We start from the raw sequence: 18,803 nt of genomic DNA, 5'->3' as shown, positions 1-18,803 counted from the left end.
AGCTATCACATAGCCTGGGCTGGCCTCAGACTCACTGCAAAGCTGAAGATGACCTTGAACTCCTTATCCTCCTGGCTCTGCCTCTGTGGTGCTAGAACCTCAGGTGTGTGGCACACACCTGGCCACTCCTGTCATTTCTTTAAAGCCAACAACAATTTAAAAAATCAGACATTTTAAATCCATATAGGACAAAAGAAGCTGGGGAAATCCTGGAAAGTGGGAAGAAACAGGGCAGAATTCATCAGAGATTAGGCTCGCCAGAAATGAAACCATAGTCTGCATTCTTAAAAATAATATGGCCCTGGGTGCATCGGAGACTGAAGGATTGTGGGAGTTGGGGGAGGGATGGAAGGAGGAACAATGAAAGAAGAGGTGGAGGGGGGGGGTGTCACGGCGTGGTGGCAGAGCACTTTGCCTAGCATGTACAAGACTCTGGATTGGATTCCTAGCTTCTGGGGATGCTGGGGAGGATACAAGGTAACCAAAGTGTATCGGGAGGAAATTGTAAAGGCATTGATGAGAGTTAGCATCTTTCTCATGGTGAATGGTCCTGTCCTAGAAAACACTTCCCTTTTTCATCGGTCCAGGTCACCTACTGAAGACTCTACCCTAGAAAGAGGATTTCACATTTTCCCACCACCCTCCCTCCCTTAAATCGCATTAGTAAACGTGGCCTGTTCGAGTTTCAGAGTTTGTTTCTTTCATTATTCCTAATATACTGGACTTCCCTGTCTCTCCTCACAGAACAGGAGAGCCATGGGGATGAAGTCTGATTTCATCAGGCTTGCAGTCATGTGTTGCTGATCACAGGGACACCTTCTGACCAATGTGCTGTTATCCTTGTGTGTGAACAGGGAGAAGCTGACTGCAGGCGGTAGAGCCCCCCTGCACAGCTAGGCTTCGGAACAGGGGAGGTTGCAGCTTCTAGCCTGCGCTCTGAACAGCTTGTTCTAGATTGGATACTTTAAGTGATTGTAACAAGATGAGTGTATCCAAACACCTAAGCCCAGAAAAGAAAAAATATTGCATAAAATAGCTTACGGAGTGTATAAAATAAGAATAAAAACATAGCAGAAAAGATACAAAACAGAAGCAGCTGTGGCCGTGTCTGCCTGTAATGCCAGGACTCGAAAGGCAGACAGGAAGACCAAGTTTAAGGCCTCTCAACTACATAGTAAGTTTGAGGGTCACTCGGCTGTCTCAAAACAAACAAATGCAGATATAAACTGGTGTATCTGCATATGACTCACCCCCAGACTAGAACATGCACGTCTGAGAGTTGCCCTGGGGTAATCAATGAGTAACAGAAAAGAATATGTGGAGACCACTGCTTCACATCACTTCCTACAGTGGACAACTGGGCCAAACATCATCTATTTTAAACAATTTTTTCTTAGATAATAAATTAACTTCTACAATATACTGAGGTTGATTTTTTTTAAATAACATTTTTTTTTTTTTTACCTTTTTATTTTTGCTACATAACCCAGGCTGCCCTCACACTCACTGTGTAGCCAAGAATGGCATTGAACTTCACCTAGTACTTCTAATGCTAGGATTAGCGCCGCAGCATGCAAACTATGCCTGCCTTTAAAACAAAGCTAAACAACAACAAAAACTCACTCGTAATAACATCTAGCTTAAAACATGTTGTACAAATATTTTAAAGTCATTTTCCTTACGGGCTCAATCTGTGAGCCCATTTTTTTGTTTGTTGCTTGGTGGCTGTTTTGTTTTGTTTTGGGGTAGTCTCCTATAGGACCGTCTGGCTTCTTAATTTGCTGTGTAGCTGAAGATGACCTTCAATTTCTGATCCTCCTGCCTCTGCTGCTGCCTTCTGAGTATTGGGATTCTGGCATGCACCAGGTTTATGTAGAGATGGGGATCACAACTGGGGCCTGTCCATACTAGGCAAGCACTCTCCCAGCTGAGCTTTAGCGCCCCCCATCCCTTCTGTGTTATTTACTTTAAAAAAAAAAAAAAAATTGTTACCGTTCAAAACAAAGTTCCAAACATATGAATTAGCCTAGTGTGATCTAGCTTATCATTACCTGAGCCAGGTGTGGTGGTGTACAACTGTAATTCAAGCTCCTGGGGGCAAGGGGCAGAAGAAGGAAGACTACTTGAAGCTGTAGGTGTAGTTACAACTTATGTTCAAGGCTAGCCTAAGATTCACGCAATTTTAGTATGCTCACCTACCGTGCACAAGGCTCTGGTTTCTATCCAGGCAGTGAAAAACACAAACAGTACGACATCTACCCTTTTTCCTGTCTTCCCCGGAAGGTAAAAGTTAGGGGCAGTGACATGCATGGAATTGCTGTCTCCTTTGAGGTCTCTGAAGGATCAGAGCCCAGAAAAGAACTCTTTTACAGTTAATTTATTATTATCGAGTATTGTACATAATTGGATGGCTGTACTCTTACACAGTTGACAGCACCCTTGGCTTGTCTGCACCAGGGACGCCACAAACCTGTGGATAATGCACAGTGCTATGATATTTCAATATGCAGAATTTTTCTGCTCTGTTCTTGTGTCTGGGACTGCTGTCAGCATTACATACCCCAATTATTTGGCTCCCACCTAGTACTGTTTAAAGGTTAAAGACCTTAGCCAGTAGATTTCTTTAGGGTGCACCCATGTGTCATGCATGGGGTGCACCCATGTGGAGGCAGGGGTCCTCACTGGCATCTCTTATGGCCCTCCATTTTTTAGCTAGAATGGCTGGCCACTAGAACCCAGGAGTCTACTTTTCTCTGTCCACTCACCAGCTCTGGGATTAAAAACATGCACTGCCAGTGCTGGCTTTTTATGTAAGTTCCAGGAATCCAAACTCGGGTCGTCATGCTCACACGGAAAACACTTAACCTCCCCCTCCCCACCCCCAAGACCTAGATGTCCATAGATTTCTATTTAGCTGTTCCAGAGCCTAAATATAAGGCTTCTCTTTAGTGTGAGAAGTTAGGGCAGATGCAGTAGCACATGCCTACAGTCCCATCTAGTTAGATTACATCAGAGACCCATCAAGTTCAAAACCAGCAAGAAGTGGAAGGTGGGGGAGGGAGGGAGGGGAGCCATTATTAGTAGTAATGCATTTATTTTTGACCTGGGACTCATAGAGATCCATCTGCCTCTGCTTCATGAGTACTGGGATTAAAGTTGTGTACCACCACGTCCAGTGGGGTTTTATTTATGACCTCCTTTGTTTGTATGCTTGTTGGTATATTCCAGGTAGGGAGGAGGGTTATGTGCAGCCCAGGCTGACTGCAGAGTCTCTAAGTATCCAAAGCAGGCCTCGAACTCCTGATCCTCCTGCCACCACCTCCCAAGTGCTCAGATTACAGGTGTGCTCCACCATGCCAAGCCCAAGTTTCCAAACCCGTTTGCATAGTCACGTGCTATCTGGATCTTTATCTCTGACACCCTTGCCGGGGACCATCCAAATCCTTGCTTGGCTCACACCAAGGATGAAGACCTGTTTCTGAGACCAGCTTCCTCCTTATAGGGGGATGCGGTTTTCCGTATGGACTGCTCACGCTGATCAGATGTGTCCTCTGAAAGGCAGAAGGAAGCACTGAGCCTCTAAGGGAGTCCATGAATACAGCCTAGAGAGCAGCTCAAACATGCTGGTTTATGACAGGGTCACAGAGCTTAGAGGGCTGGGGGAGGTAAGGTCCAGAATGAGACAGCTAAAAACTAAGAACATGGTATACTGGTTCAGGGGCCGTTGGAGGCTAAGGCTGGGCATCTGGCTAAAACAGACTAAAGGAGACATCAGGAGAAATTATTTTAAGGAAAGAAAAAGGGAAGAAAAAAAAAAGCAAAGGGGAAGAAAGGTATGCATATGAGACGTCCCTGATAAAGAAAAAGACTGATCTGGGGCTACCGTTTAATTTTTATGACGTTTTAAAAGCTTCACTGCAAAGAAAAACATAGTTGGATCCTAATTAATAAAAGTCATCACTTGTATTAGACCTGTTCTGCTAATTGAATCCTCCTAGATCTTAACATACTCTTTCCAATGAGTTTCCTGACCCAGAAATCAAAAGGGGACTTTATGTCCCCTTCTCATCCTCACAAAGGGGGAGGGGGCACCAAACCTGGGAAACTAGCAGGGTTTTTTTTCCCCCTTTAAGGTTAAAAAGGAAGAAAATGACACCGACTGCCTTTGTCCTGATGGATTTTGACATTCTAACCCCTGGAATAACACCTCTTTTGCTCTATATAGAGTCTATAGCCACACCTTGTATTTGGTTGGTTTATTTCTATGACGGGTAAATATTCATTTCTAGGATACCTACCCGCTCCCGCCCTCCCCAAATCTACCTTTCCAAGACAGGGGAAGGTGCGTCCTCGTCGGGCTCCCGCCTGTACCTTCCTAGTACCTCTGGCCAGCAGCCTGTGTGCCCGCGCTCCCTGGACATCCGTGAATGTTTGATGCTACATCTCTACCCAAACTGAAGCTTCCCGCCTGCACTCTGTCAACGGCACTTGCGGGCGGGGCGGCGGGGGGCAACTTTTGGAACAGAAAGCTCCACCCATCCTACTCCCTACTGCCTGCAATCAAACCGGCTAAAACACCCCACCTCAGACTCCCCAACTAAGTCTCATCACATGATCTACCGTACTGTAATTTTTTTTTTAACAAGAAACAAGCATCCAAAAAAAAAAAAAAAAAAATTCAAACTGCAGGCGCGAGCCAATGGGGAAGCAGGGGAAGGTGGGCGGGGGAAGCGCGGCGGGCTGGGCGGGGACCCGCGGACCTGTGGACCGAAGGATTCGTAAAACGCAGCAGGCGCACGGTTTAGGCTTTTTTTTTTTTTTTTTTTTTTCTTCCAAAACTAAGTTAAGCGCGAGGCTCCGCCTGCCGCTGCAGCCTCGCAGATCCACCTTAAATCTTCAGTGGACTCCATGCAGGGGTCAGTGGGCGCAGCCAATGCCAATCAAGTTTACAACCACCAGCTCGGGACGAGGGAGGGAGAGGTTTGGGGAAGGCCAGAGGGAGAAACTTCAACTTCTCGCTTCATATGCACACATCACACACGCGCACACGCAAACACACGTACGCACGCACATGCACACGCACACAAAGGGAAGGAGGGGGCCAGAGACCGGCGCTCGGCCGCCAAGGAACATGTTTGCAAACGCTTCTATCTAAGCTCGCTGGCCGCGGCCTGGACGCGCTTCCCGCGTCCCGACCCGAGCGCCATGATGGTGGCTGCGGTTCTCAGCCCGGGTTCTGGAGGGGGAGCCGCAAATGATGCAATCCCCCAGCCGGCGCCCGAACCGCGCGCCCTTCTCCCGGCCTTTTTCTTAACGTTCCTTTTAGAGGCGCGTCGAGGTTTCGCGCCCAAAGCATGGATAAGGGATTTTTGATTTGTTTTGTTTTGTTTTTTAAGATTTCCTAATTTCTGGTTCCTACCTCTGCTGAGTCCTTATGCATGATAAGTCTGTGACTTGGATGGAGGCCCGAGGAACTTGAGACTTGAGTTTACGTGGAAATAAGTGCACTTTCGGTTCTCCGGGATCCGCCTGTGGCTGACCCCACCCTATTACAACCCCACGCGAGTGAAATCAGGGAGACAACCCCATAGGTTTCTAAGCAGACTCCGTGGCCCTTTTACCCCTCAGCGTCGTTTGCAAGGTTTTTTTGTTGTTGTTGTTTTTTTGGGTTTTTTTTTTGCTTTAATATTATTTTTTAAGGCCATGAGGGGGGGCAGGAGTAGGGTGTGGCTCAGGTGAAAGATGGCAAATGAAAAAGAATCCATGCTCTGAAAAACAGATCAGGGATCCTAAGTGGGCTTCTAAACAAAACACCTTTTAGTTCAAAGCGCTAGAAGAGCAATCGTGTTTTCTGGTGATGATGGTGTAATGGCTCCCAGGAAAGGTCGCTCGTTGCGGCCAGGGCGGTGGGCACACAGTGGCCTGAAAGGCCGACTGCCTGCTCCCTCCCACTAGTGAATGTCCATAGTCTCCCAATCTAACCCATCACGGCCCCCTACCCAAATCCTTATTTCCCCCAGTTCTTCCTTGCCCGGGTCTGCGGTTCTGGACAGCCAAGGATGCAATGGTGGGGGGCACTTTGCAAGCAGGGTGAAGGGCAAGGGCGATCCCCGAAACCGGCAGTAGTTCTCCACAGTTCCGCGCGCTTCGGTCGGTGACCGTTCCTTAGCCTCCAGCGAGCCGGGAAGGCTTTCGAAATCCGCGGGGCTGCGGATCATTGGAGCCCTGCGGTAGGGGTGGGAGCGGGTTGCTGCCCTGAGGGTCCACGAACTCCGGGAAATTGGTCCCTTCGGGCAAGTCCCCCAGAGCTCAGTGGGCGGCGGGGTGTCCTCTGGGAAGGGTCGTGGGCCTTCCATAGTGATTTTCTTCGTCTAGAGGATCGATGGTGAGGAAGGAGGGTTTCTAAGAAGTAACCCAGCCCGGCTGCGCGGATAGAGGCGCGGCCGCTTTCTGCGGCCTGCGGGCGCCCGAGGCGCGGGAACTGCGCGCAGCCACCTTGGCAGTGCGGGACTTGCAAGTAGCCGGCGACTTTAAAGACTTTTGGTCCTGAGGCGCCAGCCAGCCCGACCAGCAGTTGCCACAGCGAGCGGGCGGGATCGGGGCTGCGGGACAGTTGGGGAGACTACCGGGCCGTGACCAGGGTAGTGGGGTAGCCGGTAGCTGACGCCGGCGGCCGCAAACCCGCAAAGGGACGTTCGCGGCGGGCGCAGGAGTCCAGGTCCCGTGAAAAGGACCATTTGAACCACCAGATTATATATGGAGGCTTGACACAGGCGTTCGGAGGATGGAGGGCACAGTGACTTGGGCGGGGGGGGGGGGTGCGTTCCTGTGGACGTGCCTAGCACAGAGAGCATCCACCTCTTCCCGGTCCACCATTCCTAAAATGCAATCTCTCAAAATTCCTATTTAAAAAAAAAAGCTATGAAAGGAAAATGAGGTTTGTGCAGCAACAGAGGTGTTTTCCCAATTTGGATTGACTTTCTGACTCTTGGTCCTCCTGCAAGCCACCCTTTATGTTTTAAATAGAACCACAAAAACACCTTTAGTCTTTAATTAAAATAATACCTACTTGAAGGACTTGGCCTAACGACCAAAGATCCATTTTCCCATCCCGCTCAGGAAGAAAAACCAACTCTTGCTTTATTAAAAAAACAAAGAAAAACAAAACAAAACAAACAAAAATCCTAGTAAAAAATGCTAGAACTATCTTGTTTATAATCCCTTTTGGGTATGGTGATATGAATGGTGGTATTTCAATGAAGAATTTGAACCCAAATTTGGATTTTTCACAATTTACCCATAAATTTTCTTATAATTTACTTTACACCTTAACAACATTTTTTAAATAAGAGTGTTATTTAATTATTTCTGATCAACCTGGCTTTAAAAATGCCCCATTTCTGTATTTTTTTTAAGTAAAAAAATTATGCATCTCTGCTGAGCAGATATGAAGGCACAGACTCTGTTTTAGTATTTTTAACTTATTTTTGGATGAATTTAACTATAATATAAATGTTCAAAATTTGAAGAATTTATGTATGACCAATTTCATTTAACCAAGGAGTATGGAAAAAACTTGGTTCTTAAGGATTTGTGTGTTGGGCTGGAAGGGTGGGAGTCAGGACATTGATTTTCATCGCCACTTCAAAAGTGTAAACAGAGAATCTAGAGAAGCCGGTCCATCACTTTCATTTTCAGTACTGCAGATGTGTGATCAGACTGCACTTATGTAAGCCCCCCCCCTCCTTTGGTTCTCACACTCATATCCTAGAAAACATAAATATTTTAACTAAATGGGGACTGCTGACAGTCTTACATGAAAATGTGGCTTTTCCTCTTCCCAGTTAAGCTTTGTCTACCCGTATAGGACTAAGATGAAAATGGCCACAAAGAATATTCAGAACCCCCCACCCCACCCCCCAGCCCCACATACAAATCATCTGACTGAAATGTAGGCCTAAATGCTGTAGATGTTTCTCCCTTCCCGTTGTATTTGGAGCATGCCAGGCTGACTGGCCCAAGCTCAGTAAAACACACGACAGTTGCACTCAATAAATAACTACGGAAGTTTTCTTTATTGATTGCTTGATGTGTAACAATAATTGGCATCTTTTTCACACATTACAAAAATTATACTTGGCTCAGTATGCAACCTTTTAAGCATAGCCACAAAGGGGGTGGGGGGGCTAGTCTATCCAATACAGCATTTACAAATGCACAAAACATGCCACTTTGGCTTGTATATTGTCTAGATTAAAAAAAAAAATCTCTTTTTAACATAAATAAGTTAGTATAATTTTCAGTGTCTTTACAGAGTTATATACACAGGCACACTCCCAAGTTTTTCTCATACACAGGCAATGAAGAAATGCTGTTTAAAGATGTAGTATCCATTTCACTTACTCTACAAGTGTCCTTTTTTCCTTTAAAAACAACTTTCCTTGGGGGCAAATTAACAGTAGGGTGAGAAACTTTGAATTAAAAATTATTTCATTATTTGTATAAAGTTACAGACTTCTAAAAATATCCAAGGATTTAGGATTATGTTCACTGTGAAAAGAAAACTAAGAATTTTTCTTAGCAAATATGATCTGAGATAGTCAAATCTAAGAATTCAGAATTCCCTATCATGCACCCCAGATTTTTGCCCAGTGTTACCTGGGGTAATTATTGCTAAACAATAAACTGGTAAATTCCAATTAAAAAAAAATTAAGCCATTTCTTGTTATATAACAGAATCTTCCGAACTTCCAAATGAGAATAAGCTTCATGTAAAAATAAATAGCAACCATCTGTAGCGATTATTCAAATTTTGATTATTTTAAAAAATAAAGGATCCGTTCTTACCGAAAGGGACACTACATCTTTAAAGAAAGGAATTCAAACCCTTCCCCCCACCCAGGTTGCTTCTCTTTATGCAAGTCAAATATTTTTCTCCTTGCTACAAATTGAAGCAAGTTCTTCACCCTCATGCTGATTCCTCAGCCCCACCCTGCCCTCCCATCCCTAATGTTTATGTGCTACAGAGTAAAAGGTAAAAACTATATACACAGGTAGTACAATGAAGCAAATAAGGAAAAACCTAATTGCGCAATGCTACATCCAATGCTTTTAGAGGCAGATGGTTTAAGAGTGCCTAAAATTTTTAGTGTTATTGTTTTTGCTTTCTCAGTGCTTATACAGGATGTCCATTCAATGGAGTCAGCGATATGTATTTAAATTTTTTCATGTATATCTTCCTTGCTTCATAAAGCAGTGATGTATCTAATAAACAAGGAAATATTCTTAGTTCTGCAAAAGAAACAAAAGAATTAGGGAGAAGACACTAGAGTAACATTGCCAAAGTACAGAAAGTATTTTGTTACTAGCTTAGTTAACAAATACTTCAGTGATGATGGATAAATATAGGCACTAAAGGTCTTAAGACTACAGTTATCTCCTCTACTATCTTCGCTGGATTTTTGTTCTGCTTTGTGTGGTGTTAAGAGTCAGGGTCCTTAACAAGTGGGCAATTTTGTGAAGCCCTCCCATGCCCCAGGGGACATTTGGAAATGTCTAAGAGACATTTCTGATTGTCAAAGCTTCGGGAAGAAGATTGCTACTGGCATCTTGTAGGGGGGGGCCAGAGATAATGCCAAACATTCTAAAATGCACAGGACTGCCTACCACAACAAAGAATAATTTGGCTCAAAATGTCAACAGTGCAGAGGTTGAGAAACTCGCTCTATAAAATCTGGGTCAAAGAGGGTGAGAAAGAAAAGAAATTCAGGAACCGTAAGACTTCAGGGTAGCATATTTTCCTAATCTTGAAAAATACCTGGAAACGCAATTATAAAATTATTCCTCCCTACCAAGTCGAGGAATGCTTACAAAAATAGCAATTTCTTACTCATGTGCAGCATATATGCACGAGTGCTTTTGACTAGAGTCTTATGGTTGCTTGGCTAATAAATGCCTCTTTATCAGAACAGGCCAGGTAAAAATCCAAGCAGCTCATCTGAAAAGCTAGGCCAGAAGCCACACAAAGCAGCTAAAGCTACAGGTGTGATGTCTATTTAGAAAGAACTCTCATCCAATTCGCCCACTTTATAAAGGGTATAATATGGAAAGTGACTCTAATGGCCATTTTCCATCAGCTCTGAAAAAATGCTACATCTATAGAAGGTATATCATGACTTTATGACTTATAAACACAGCAAACTGGAACCCTGTGTCATCTCTATATTCCTTCATTTATTTTTAAATTTCAATAAATGAGGACCTGAAAAGTTAATAATAAACTATTTGTACGCTTGGTTATAAGTGGGCTTTAGAAATAGAGACTGCTGGATCTCTTCATAAGGAGCTTATAAACTATTATACGTAGTTAGAGCATATGAATAGTCAATCTATGTAAATTTAGGGGCTGGGTTACTCTAATTAGGCAAGTGGGGTGATGAGATTTTTGACACATGGAAAAATCCACACTTGTGTTGGACCTTCTCAGTTGGTCCTAACATCTACCATCCATTTCCCCTATAAACATCCAAACCATCCTGTTCCAGCACAATTAGCATACGGTGCTGACGTGTTGGAGGGCTGCTTCCTCTAGCTGTTCATTTAACTTCTGCTTTGTAACCTCAGGGTTAAAATCAATTTTGTGGGAGCGTTAGTACTTCTGAACTTTCCATTCTAATTTTTTTTTTTTTTAGTATGAAGTAAGTTCCTTTCTCTCCAAAATTTAACGCAGACAAGGAAAGGCACAACTTAGTAAAAAAAAAAAAAAAAGTACCCGAAGGTGATGGCACACACCTCTAATCCCAGCACTCAGGAGGCAGAGGCAGTACAGAGCTCTGTGAGTTCGAAGCCAGCCTGGTCTATAGAGCAATCTCCAGAACAGCCCCGGCTGCTTGTTACACAGAGCAACCCTCTCAAAAAACCAAAAACCAAAACAAAAGCAAAAGATAAAAAGAACGCAGGCCATAGCGACTCTATTCACACTCCTAACCAAATGTGCACTATGGGTACCTAGTTTTTCTCTTAAGAACATACATGGAAGAATATATTTGCCATTTTTCTACCGTTCAAATGGTTCAAAATAGGTTATTGGCTCAAAACGAACCTCTGGGAAATGGGTTCTCATGAACTGACTCTGGAAAGGAAAATTGTCATTCCCAGCCCAAGTTTTAGTGGGATTCATAAGGATATGACCGTCCCTATCCTTTGGGGCCTTTGTGGCAAGTACTTGCTTGGGAACCTCATTCAGGTTCCACTTTAAGGTAAATATCTTGGGATGCAAATACTGCATTATAGTCCCCTCAAGTGATTCCAGCCTTCCTCAGTGTTAATTTTTTGATCAAGGAAAGTTATTCCTCCTGGCAGGCAACTAATCTGCCAGCAGTCCTGGGGTCTGTAGGCCCCCCGGGGAGCGCAGCCCAGTTAGGGTGTCAGTTTTGTGTTCTTCCTCATTAACCCACCGGAGCTGTTTACGTCTGGCGTCGAAGGCCGGGCTTCTTGGGCGTCTGCTCCACAGAGCCAGCGTTCCGGGAACCGTCTGAAACATTTTCTTCTGTTCTGTTGGCCCTTTTGTTTTGCGAAGAAGAATCTAAGAGGGGGGCAAGGGGAAATTTTTAAGAGAACACACACAAACCATCTTTATTATCCACAACAATGGCTGACAGAAGTTGGCCCAAGGGATGAACAACCCACTCACTACCTCCACCCACAACCCATGGACCCGTCATCCCCGGTAGTCTCTAAGGACACAAAATAAGGTTGTTCCCACTAACACAAGGAGTATTCTACACCTCACGTCTCTTCTCCCCCGCCCCCAGCCAAGGAGGAGGCAGTTGGTAAACATCCGAACTTTTGTCACATATCTACAGCTGGCTAGAGGGGAGGAACTGTGATGCGTTAGGCTGGGGAAGTTATCATATCTTACTATCTCCGGCTTCTGACTTCAAAATCATAAAGAGGCCAAGAAGTCGGATAGGGGGTATTTCAAACCTAAGCTTCAAACAAGTTCGATTTCCCAGAGCTAAAGCAGAACACGCTGGAAAAAGCAAGTGAACAGGGTCTAGCAAAGAGGCGCTTACGGAGGGAGGGAGGGAGACAGACAGACAGACATTTTAAGTTTTCCAAAGAGTCATTACCTTCTGCAGCAGGTCGCTTCCTCATCCCTGGACACTGCTCCGCTAACCCAGCCGGATTATCTGACGAGTCGGGCATTTGGTCCACCAAATGCCGGTCCTCAGAGTTTGCCTGAGCCCCAATTAAAGGCACCGCCTGGCGGCTCCCGCTGACATCCTGGCTCTCCTGCGCCAGCACCTTGCAGGCGCTCTTGGGGGGGCGCGGGGGCCTGTAGTAGAACTCGGGCAAGCTGCCTCTCTCCACCTCCTGCCACTCGTATCTGCCCTCCAGGGGCTTATGATTCTGAAAGTCGAAATTCCACTTGCGCTGACTCGCTTCTTCCATATCTCGGCAGTGCTTCTCCAAGTCCCGGGTTAGTTCTTCATGATTGACCGGGCCGAAGAGGTTTCTGCAGGCGGAAGGCTTGGGGTGCTCCGCTTGTCTGGCGTCCATCCGCTCCAGGCTCGGGCTCCCGTTAGACACTCTCACGTTTGACATCTTCCTCCCCGGGCGGGTGTGGACCACCGCCTCGCCTCTCTCCGAAAAAAAAAAAAAATGAAATGAAATAAACAACAAAACCGAACAAAAGCGAAACGCCACAGATGCAGCGCAAAACCCTCTTCGAAGTTCTGCGACTACACACAGACAGTCAAATGGAGCAGAGCCGGGCGAGCGACCGCCCGAGCCGCAGTAGCGCGCAGGTCTGGGGGAGAGAGGCGCAGGGACGCCCCGGCCGCGCAGCTCGAGGCTTCAGTGATCAAGTGTACTGGAGGGCGGGGAAGGGAGGGGAGGAGGCAGGAGGAAGTGGCAAACAGTCGGAGCGTAGGCTGGGGCGAGCCCGTGGGTCCCGCGAACGCAGCCCCTCTCCAAACCTTGCCGCCGCGCGAGTCTCGGAGCCGCGAGTGAGCCGGGACAAGGGATGAGGGGGGAAAAAAACACCCCGAAAGCACGAGCCCCCCTCCTTTTTTAGTTGCCCAATATGGCGGTGGAAGGGAGGCTGACGAAGAAGAAGATGATTGACACTGCAAGTCTATTTAAACAGAGGAGGAGCTCCATTGGTCTCGGCGCCGGGAGCCGCTCCGCCCAGGCTGGCGAGCGCGCTCTTAAGGTGGCCCCGGGCGCGGCGCCGCTGCCTCTCCGCGCTCCCGAGCGCGCCGCCTCCCCGTAGCGCCGCCAGGACATTGGCTGGTCGCGTGACTACTCGGAGGTGTACAACTGCCAACAAACCTGCTCTGGCTGGCCCCGGAGAAATTAAAAATAAGACAAACAAACTAGCCAAACGGCCGGAGAGCTGGGGAGGGGCCAGCTCGGCGGCCAGGCGGGGACCCGGGGATCTAGGTCCGGGCGCTGCAGAGCTGCGCTGGCAGGCGCGCCACCGCTCCCGACTGCGACCTCGAGGTCTTTTGCCCGCGAAACCCAGGGCCTGGATCAGTGGGCTCCGAAGTCGCTGGCGGCTCATTAGGAGCCTCGGTGGCTAGTTCAGCCCACCTGCACTCGCCGAGGTGGGAATAGAGGAGAGTATGCGAGAGATCCAGGAAACCTTGACTCAGGGCCTGGGGCAGCCCCCCTCCCCGGCAAGGTGCCTTAGCTGGGGTGCGAGAATCGGCCGCTTAGCCTGACCCCAGAAGTCTCTGCCGGGAGGCGGTTTCAAAAAGGAGCCAGGAATGACCGCTCTTATCAGCGTGTTTCTGAATCCAAGCGCTCCCACCGTAAGGATCTCGAGATTGAAACACCCCCTCCCCCCCACCCCCAGTGCTCTCCCAAGCCTCTCTTTAGAGCCGTCCCAGACACTAAATTTTGAAAAAGTTCTGATTTTCTTGGTTCCTAAGCACAGTGAAAGCCATTGTTAAAGCGTGTGGAAACTCGCCTCTATACCCTTACCTTCTTTCCCGTGCGAAGCCGTTCCCTCCACCTGAGTCCAGACGCCAGCTACAACAGCTCCTTCCTTCCCTTTTCTCTCCCACCAGCCTGTTGCTTCCAACCTACTTAGAACAATATTCAAAGACAAGCAAATACTTTCAGAGAGCTGCAGGTTGTTAAAGGGCGAAAACACTTTCCTAAGGATCTAAGACTAGATTTGCGAGTGATTTATAATACCACCATCATCTAGTAATATTGTTTGGGTGGGTTTATTTATTTATTTATTTAGCTCCTAGGGCAACTTCACATTTCTCTTATCACTGCTGAGCACAGTGATAGAAGTTAAAACAGAATAGCCAGGCCTGTCATAGCTCAGAGTTCAGTGAGATTTTAAGGGCTTTGCCCACTAGTATTCCCTAACAGTCTTGGTTTGCACTAAACACGAAACATTTTATAGGAAATTAAATTTCTGGTTCAGTGTCCCAAAGAAGCATAGTTTTCTTATGCTCCTCTGGTGTAGGTGAGACTGAGTATTGACTTGTTTTCTTAGCCACATCTTTGCCAGGATGTGTGTGTCTGTGTCTGTGTGTGTCTGTGTGTGTCTGTGTGTCTGTGTCTGTGTGTGTCTGTGTCTGTGTCTGTGTGTGTGTCTGTGTGTGTGTCTGTGTGTGTCTGTGTCTCTGTGTGTGTCTCTGTGTGTGTCTGTGTGTGTGTGTCTGTGTGTGTCTGTGTCTGTGTGTGTCTCTGTATGTGTCTGTGTGTGTCTGTGCCTGTGTCTCTGTCTCTGTCTGTGTCTGTGTGTGTCTGTGTGTGTCTGTGTCTATGTCTGCCTTGCCTCCTACATTCAAAATGTAACAGTCCAGAAAGTTCTGAGCTAGGGTTAGCCTCTTTTTACCAATGAGGACATTGATACTCAGGGTTCCTGTCTGAGGACTTCAGTTGGTGGCAGAGTCTCCTCATTCTCAGGCTGGTTTGGGTTTTGTCCACTTTCTTCCTGGTGGTCTCAGTGTTCGGGTTTTGTCTGCATTTGGATGGATTGCAGTCTGCAGACTCTCCTCTCTTATAAGGATCCCAAAAAGGCTCTTTCCAGGCCTGGGCTGCCCACAGATGTTTCCTTGATCATCTAGTGCAGCTGTCATGAGCCTTTGGTATCACTACTACTTTAGCTGAAATACAGGTTCCAAAAGGATGGGTGGCACCCAGAGAGCAGTTAAGAAGGCAGCATCCAGGCATGGACTTCAAAACCAGGCCTTCTGCACTGTTCATTTGGGACCAAGGTGGGAAGTTGCCTCTTCTGGGGTGGTTTGTTTGTGTGGTTTTGCACTGGGTTGGTCAGGCTGGCCTTGAACTCCTGGGCTCTGCCTCAGCATCCCAAGGAGCTAAGATGCTCAGCAAGACAAGAGGATCAGGAATTTAAGGTCACTCTTGACTGCATAGCTGAGTTGGTTGTCAGACTGTGTTATGGGAGATTCTGTCTCTGAAAACAAAACGCAGTCAGTGGGACTATGGGTCCACTCCACTGTGTTCAGGTTGTCTTGGTTTTTGTAGATTTGGGCTAAGAGATGGCTCAGCAGGTAAAGGTAAAATGCCTGACATGCTGACGTCAGTTTTCGGAATCCAAATGATAAAGAGAGAGTTTACTCCCCTTGCTAGGTGTACTGTGACCTCTGACCTACACACACACACACACACACACACACACACTATAATTGAAAAAATATTATTGCAATGTTGTGCATGATATGCACATATGTGGACAAATTTGTCATGGTGTGCATGTGTGCACAGGTCAGAAGACTATTTTGTTGAGTCAGGTCTCCCCCCCACCACCACCACCTTACATGGGTTCTGCAGGCTAAACTCAGGTTGTCCTGCTTGTATGGCAGTTGTCTGACCCATTGAGACCCACTCACTAGTCTCCCAGCTGTTGCCCCTCCCCCATATCTAACATTCCTACTTAGTTTACTGAACTTGGGAAGAAAACACAGTAAAATTGGGGTGAGCCTTATGTCTACGGTATATGTCCATCCTTGACACCGACACCATAAACATTTTAAATTGCTAGAGATTTCAGCACTGTAGAGGTAAAGGACTTCGCAGTCATCCTCAACTACAGAGAGTTCACAGCCATCCTGAGTTATGTAAGACCGTGTCTCCAAAATTAAACTAAACTAAAATACAATCACTTGGCAGCAGGGAGCTCCTTTGCCTCTTTCTGAGTGAACTATAGCTCTTATGTAAAAATGGAGAAATTACAATCCACTTCAGAAGTTGTTGTTTTTTTTTTTATTCATCACAATAATATCTGTATGAAAGCAGAAACTTAACACTTCTGCCCCTGCACAGCCAGAATCTCTCAGCATCCTGCAGGAGCACCATTTTGTTGATCTGTTCATCTCACACGTATAGCAGTCCTAGCCACTCCACCTTAAGAAGTCTGGCTGCCAGCAGAAAGGCTGAGCTTAGCCGACCTCACTACGGATCTAAAGTGTTTTGTTTACAATCAAGGCACCCAAGATCGTAAGGCAAATACTGAGAAGGCAGGCGCCTACTGTAGTAGCAGCGAAGCGTAAAAGAGGAAAAAGAAAAAGAAAAAAAAAATACTATGGAGTTGTGAAGGAAGAGGCGGAGATCAGAGCGCAGTCCCTTGTAGAAAGTTTGAGAACTTGCGGAAAAGGAAACCAGAGAGAAAATTTTTCTCACGGGTAGAATAATAAAGTCCTACAACACACTGCCCTTCATCGGAGTTTGCTTTTCCAAGATCCCCTGGTCCTTTGTAAAGTTTGGTCATCTTTTCCACTCCGGGTGCTTTCTTACATCGCGCTGAGAAGTGTCACTCATGCAACGCCACCCTCCACCCCCACCCCTTCCCCCCGGGTGCTGAGACTTTGAGGAGTGTAGCAATAGAAGCAGACCAAAACAATTTAGAACACCTGCGTGGAAGATAAGTGTCCCAACGGGGTGGCAGGCAAGTGGCTCCCAGCAGCCCGGCTCCCCAGGTGCGATCCTCTCCTAGGGCAATTATGAACCCCAACTGTGTCTGAAGAGTAGTCTCGCTGCCCTCCCACCGCAAACCCATACAACACGACAACTTTCACTCCATACCCCCAATCCGTTTAACTGCCTTATTCTTAGAGCCGGGGAAGGCGTGTCCTGTTTCTGACACTTTTAATTCAACTTAACAAATATTTACTGTGCTCCTTCGAGTTAACTTGCTGGGGGTTTTTTGGTTTTGTTTTTGTTTTCTTGCTCGCTTGCTTTCCTTGTCCTAGTGTCCCGCCCGCCCACCCCTACCCCCCACCTCACCCCAGCTTGGTTCCTGAAACTCACCCTGTCGCTTAGCAGGCCTCCTTTCCTGCCTCAGCCTCTGCGCCTGCCTCTCCTCCCCTTTGAGTGCTAGGATTATGGGAGGTGTACCTCTCAACCAACTGCCCGTGATTCTCACAGCGCTTACTTTTTTCTTTGTGTGGGGAGTTGTTTTGGTTTTCTTTGGTTGGGTTTTGTTGTTGTTGTTGTTGCTGCTGCTGCTGCTGCTGCTGCTGCTGCTGCTGCTGCTTTTCATGTGTAATCCAAGGTGGACTTGAATGTGCTGCAATCCTCCTGCCTCAGCCTTTAGGTTACAGGCTTATATGCCTATCTAGCTTGTTTGCTGCCTTCCCCCCCCCCCCCCCGCACATGTATTGGCATCTCCAATAAAGGAGGCTTTAAGCTAGGTACTGGGGATGGAAATTAAGTTGCAGCTTACATTGTAGTAAGAGAAGAGGAGGGGACAGAAGATAAACACTAAGTAACATAAGGTGAGTATGGAGGCGAGACCCTCTGAAGAGCAACAATGGTGAATTGGAAAGTGATGAAAGTGTTACTCTGTGGCCAGGGAAAGTGGCTTTCCACAGAGGCCTGAGGGCTTGAGAAAACAGGCATGCCAAGCCTATGAGAAGAGAGTGTGGCCCAGTAACTACAAGAGGGAGTGTGATAGCTCTGGGTGGGAGCTTGCCAGATGCAGTCAAAGGACACCTGTGGACAAGGCAAAGGAAGGGGAGAGTAACAACAGGAGCATTAGCTCACACTGGACCGGGTGGGCCTCAGGATGCAGCTGTTCACGGCAAGTGGCAAGGACAGACACCAGGACACCAGGCGGGTAAAGTAGCAGAACGATAAAATTCCCAGTGCATTTGTTTCAGCAGTGTGGGGAATTAAGAGATGAATAAGTCTCAGTTCTTGCCTGTGGGGAGCATTTACCCTTAACTGGCAGACAGCCACACCCACAAGAAGTAGAGATGGAAAGCCACCATCTATAAGGATGCCTGGTGTCCTCTCCTGGGCTGCAGGCATACATGCAGGCAGAATACTGTATACATAATAAACCTTTTTTTTTTAATTTCAAGAATAAAAGAAAATGCTGATAAAATTATGAGCATATGACAGGAGGGAAGGTGGTCTCAGATGAGGTCAGCCGGTCACGGGCTATAAAAGAGAGGCAGAAACAACCTCTGCTTCTGTCTTCAGTGGTGGGTACTACTGGAACTTGTGGTAAAGAGAGTGACAAAATTGCTGTTTAAACTTGTCTCCAGAATGCAAGCAAACAGGCCTGGGCCTGGACCTGTGTTAGTGTCCAGAGCTTTGAATTGATCAGACAGAGTGTTGTCCAGCGGTGGAAACCGAGGGTCATCTAAGAAACTAAGGACGGAGGTCACTGAAACGCTGGGCAGACTGTCCCACTGTTGAATCAATCCAAAGGGAACTGGGAGGCAGTGCTGGGTAGGAGGCAGAAAGGCCATAAGACAAAGGAGGAAGATTTGGACTAGAGTTGGAAGCAGCCTGGCATGATCCCCTGA

At 46.9% G+C, this 18,803-nt stretch overlaps 1 protein-coding gene across 1 annotated transcript; it reads right to left on the bottom strand.

The window, feature by feature from the left end:
* Window positions 1-8,056: 8,056 nt before the first annotated feature.
* Window positions 8,057-13,124, bottom strand: Cdkn1b (cyclin dependent kinase inhibitor 1B). The gene is made up of 4 exons (XM_021190941.2): window positions 12,981-13,124; window positions 12,132-12,645; window positions 11,457-11,584; window positions 8,057-9,291 (listed from the first exon to the last, which is right to left on the bottom strand). Exons 2-3 carry the CDS (start codon window positions 12,604-12,606, stop codon window positions 11,466-11,468), a joined length of 594 nt encoding a protein of 197 aa, XP_021046600.1. The 5' UTR covers window positions 12,607-12,645; window positions 12,981-13,124; the 3' UTR covers window positions 8,057-9,291; window positions 11,457-11,465.
* Between the last annotated feature and the right edge of the window lie 5,679 nt (window positions 13,125-18,803).

This window comes from Mus pahari, chromosome 2, assembly GCF_900095145.1.
Source record: "Mus pahari chromosome 2, PAHARI_EIJ_v1.1, whole genome shotgun sequence".
Taxonomy (NCBI): Eukaryota; Metazoa; Chordata; class Mammalia; order Rodentia; family Muridae; genus Mus; species Mus pahari.
The sequence above is the reverse complement of the archived record's forward strand: the minus strand, read 5'-3'. Positions and strand labels throughout refer to the sequence as shown.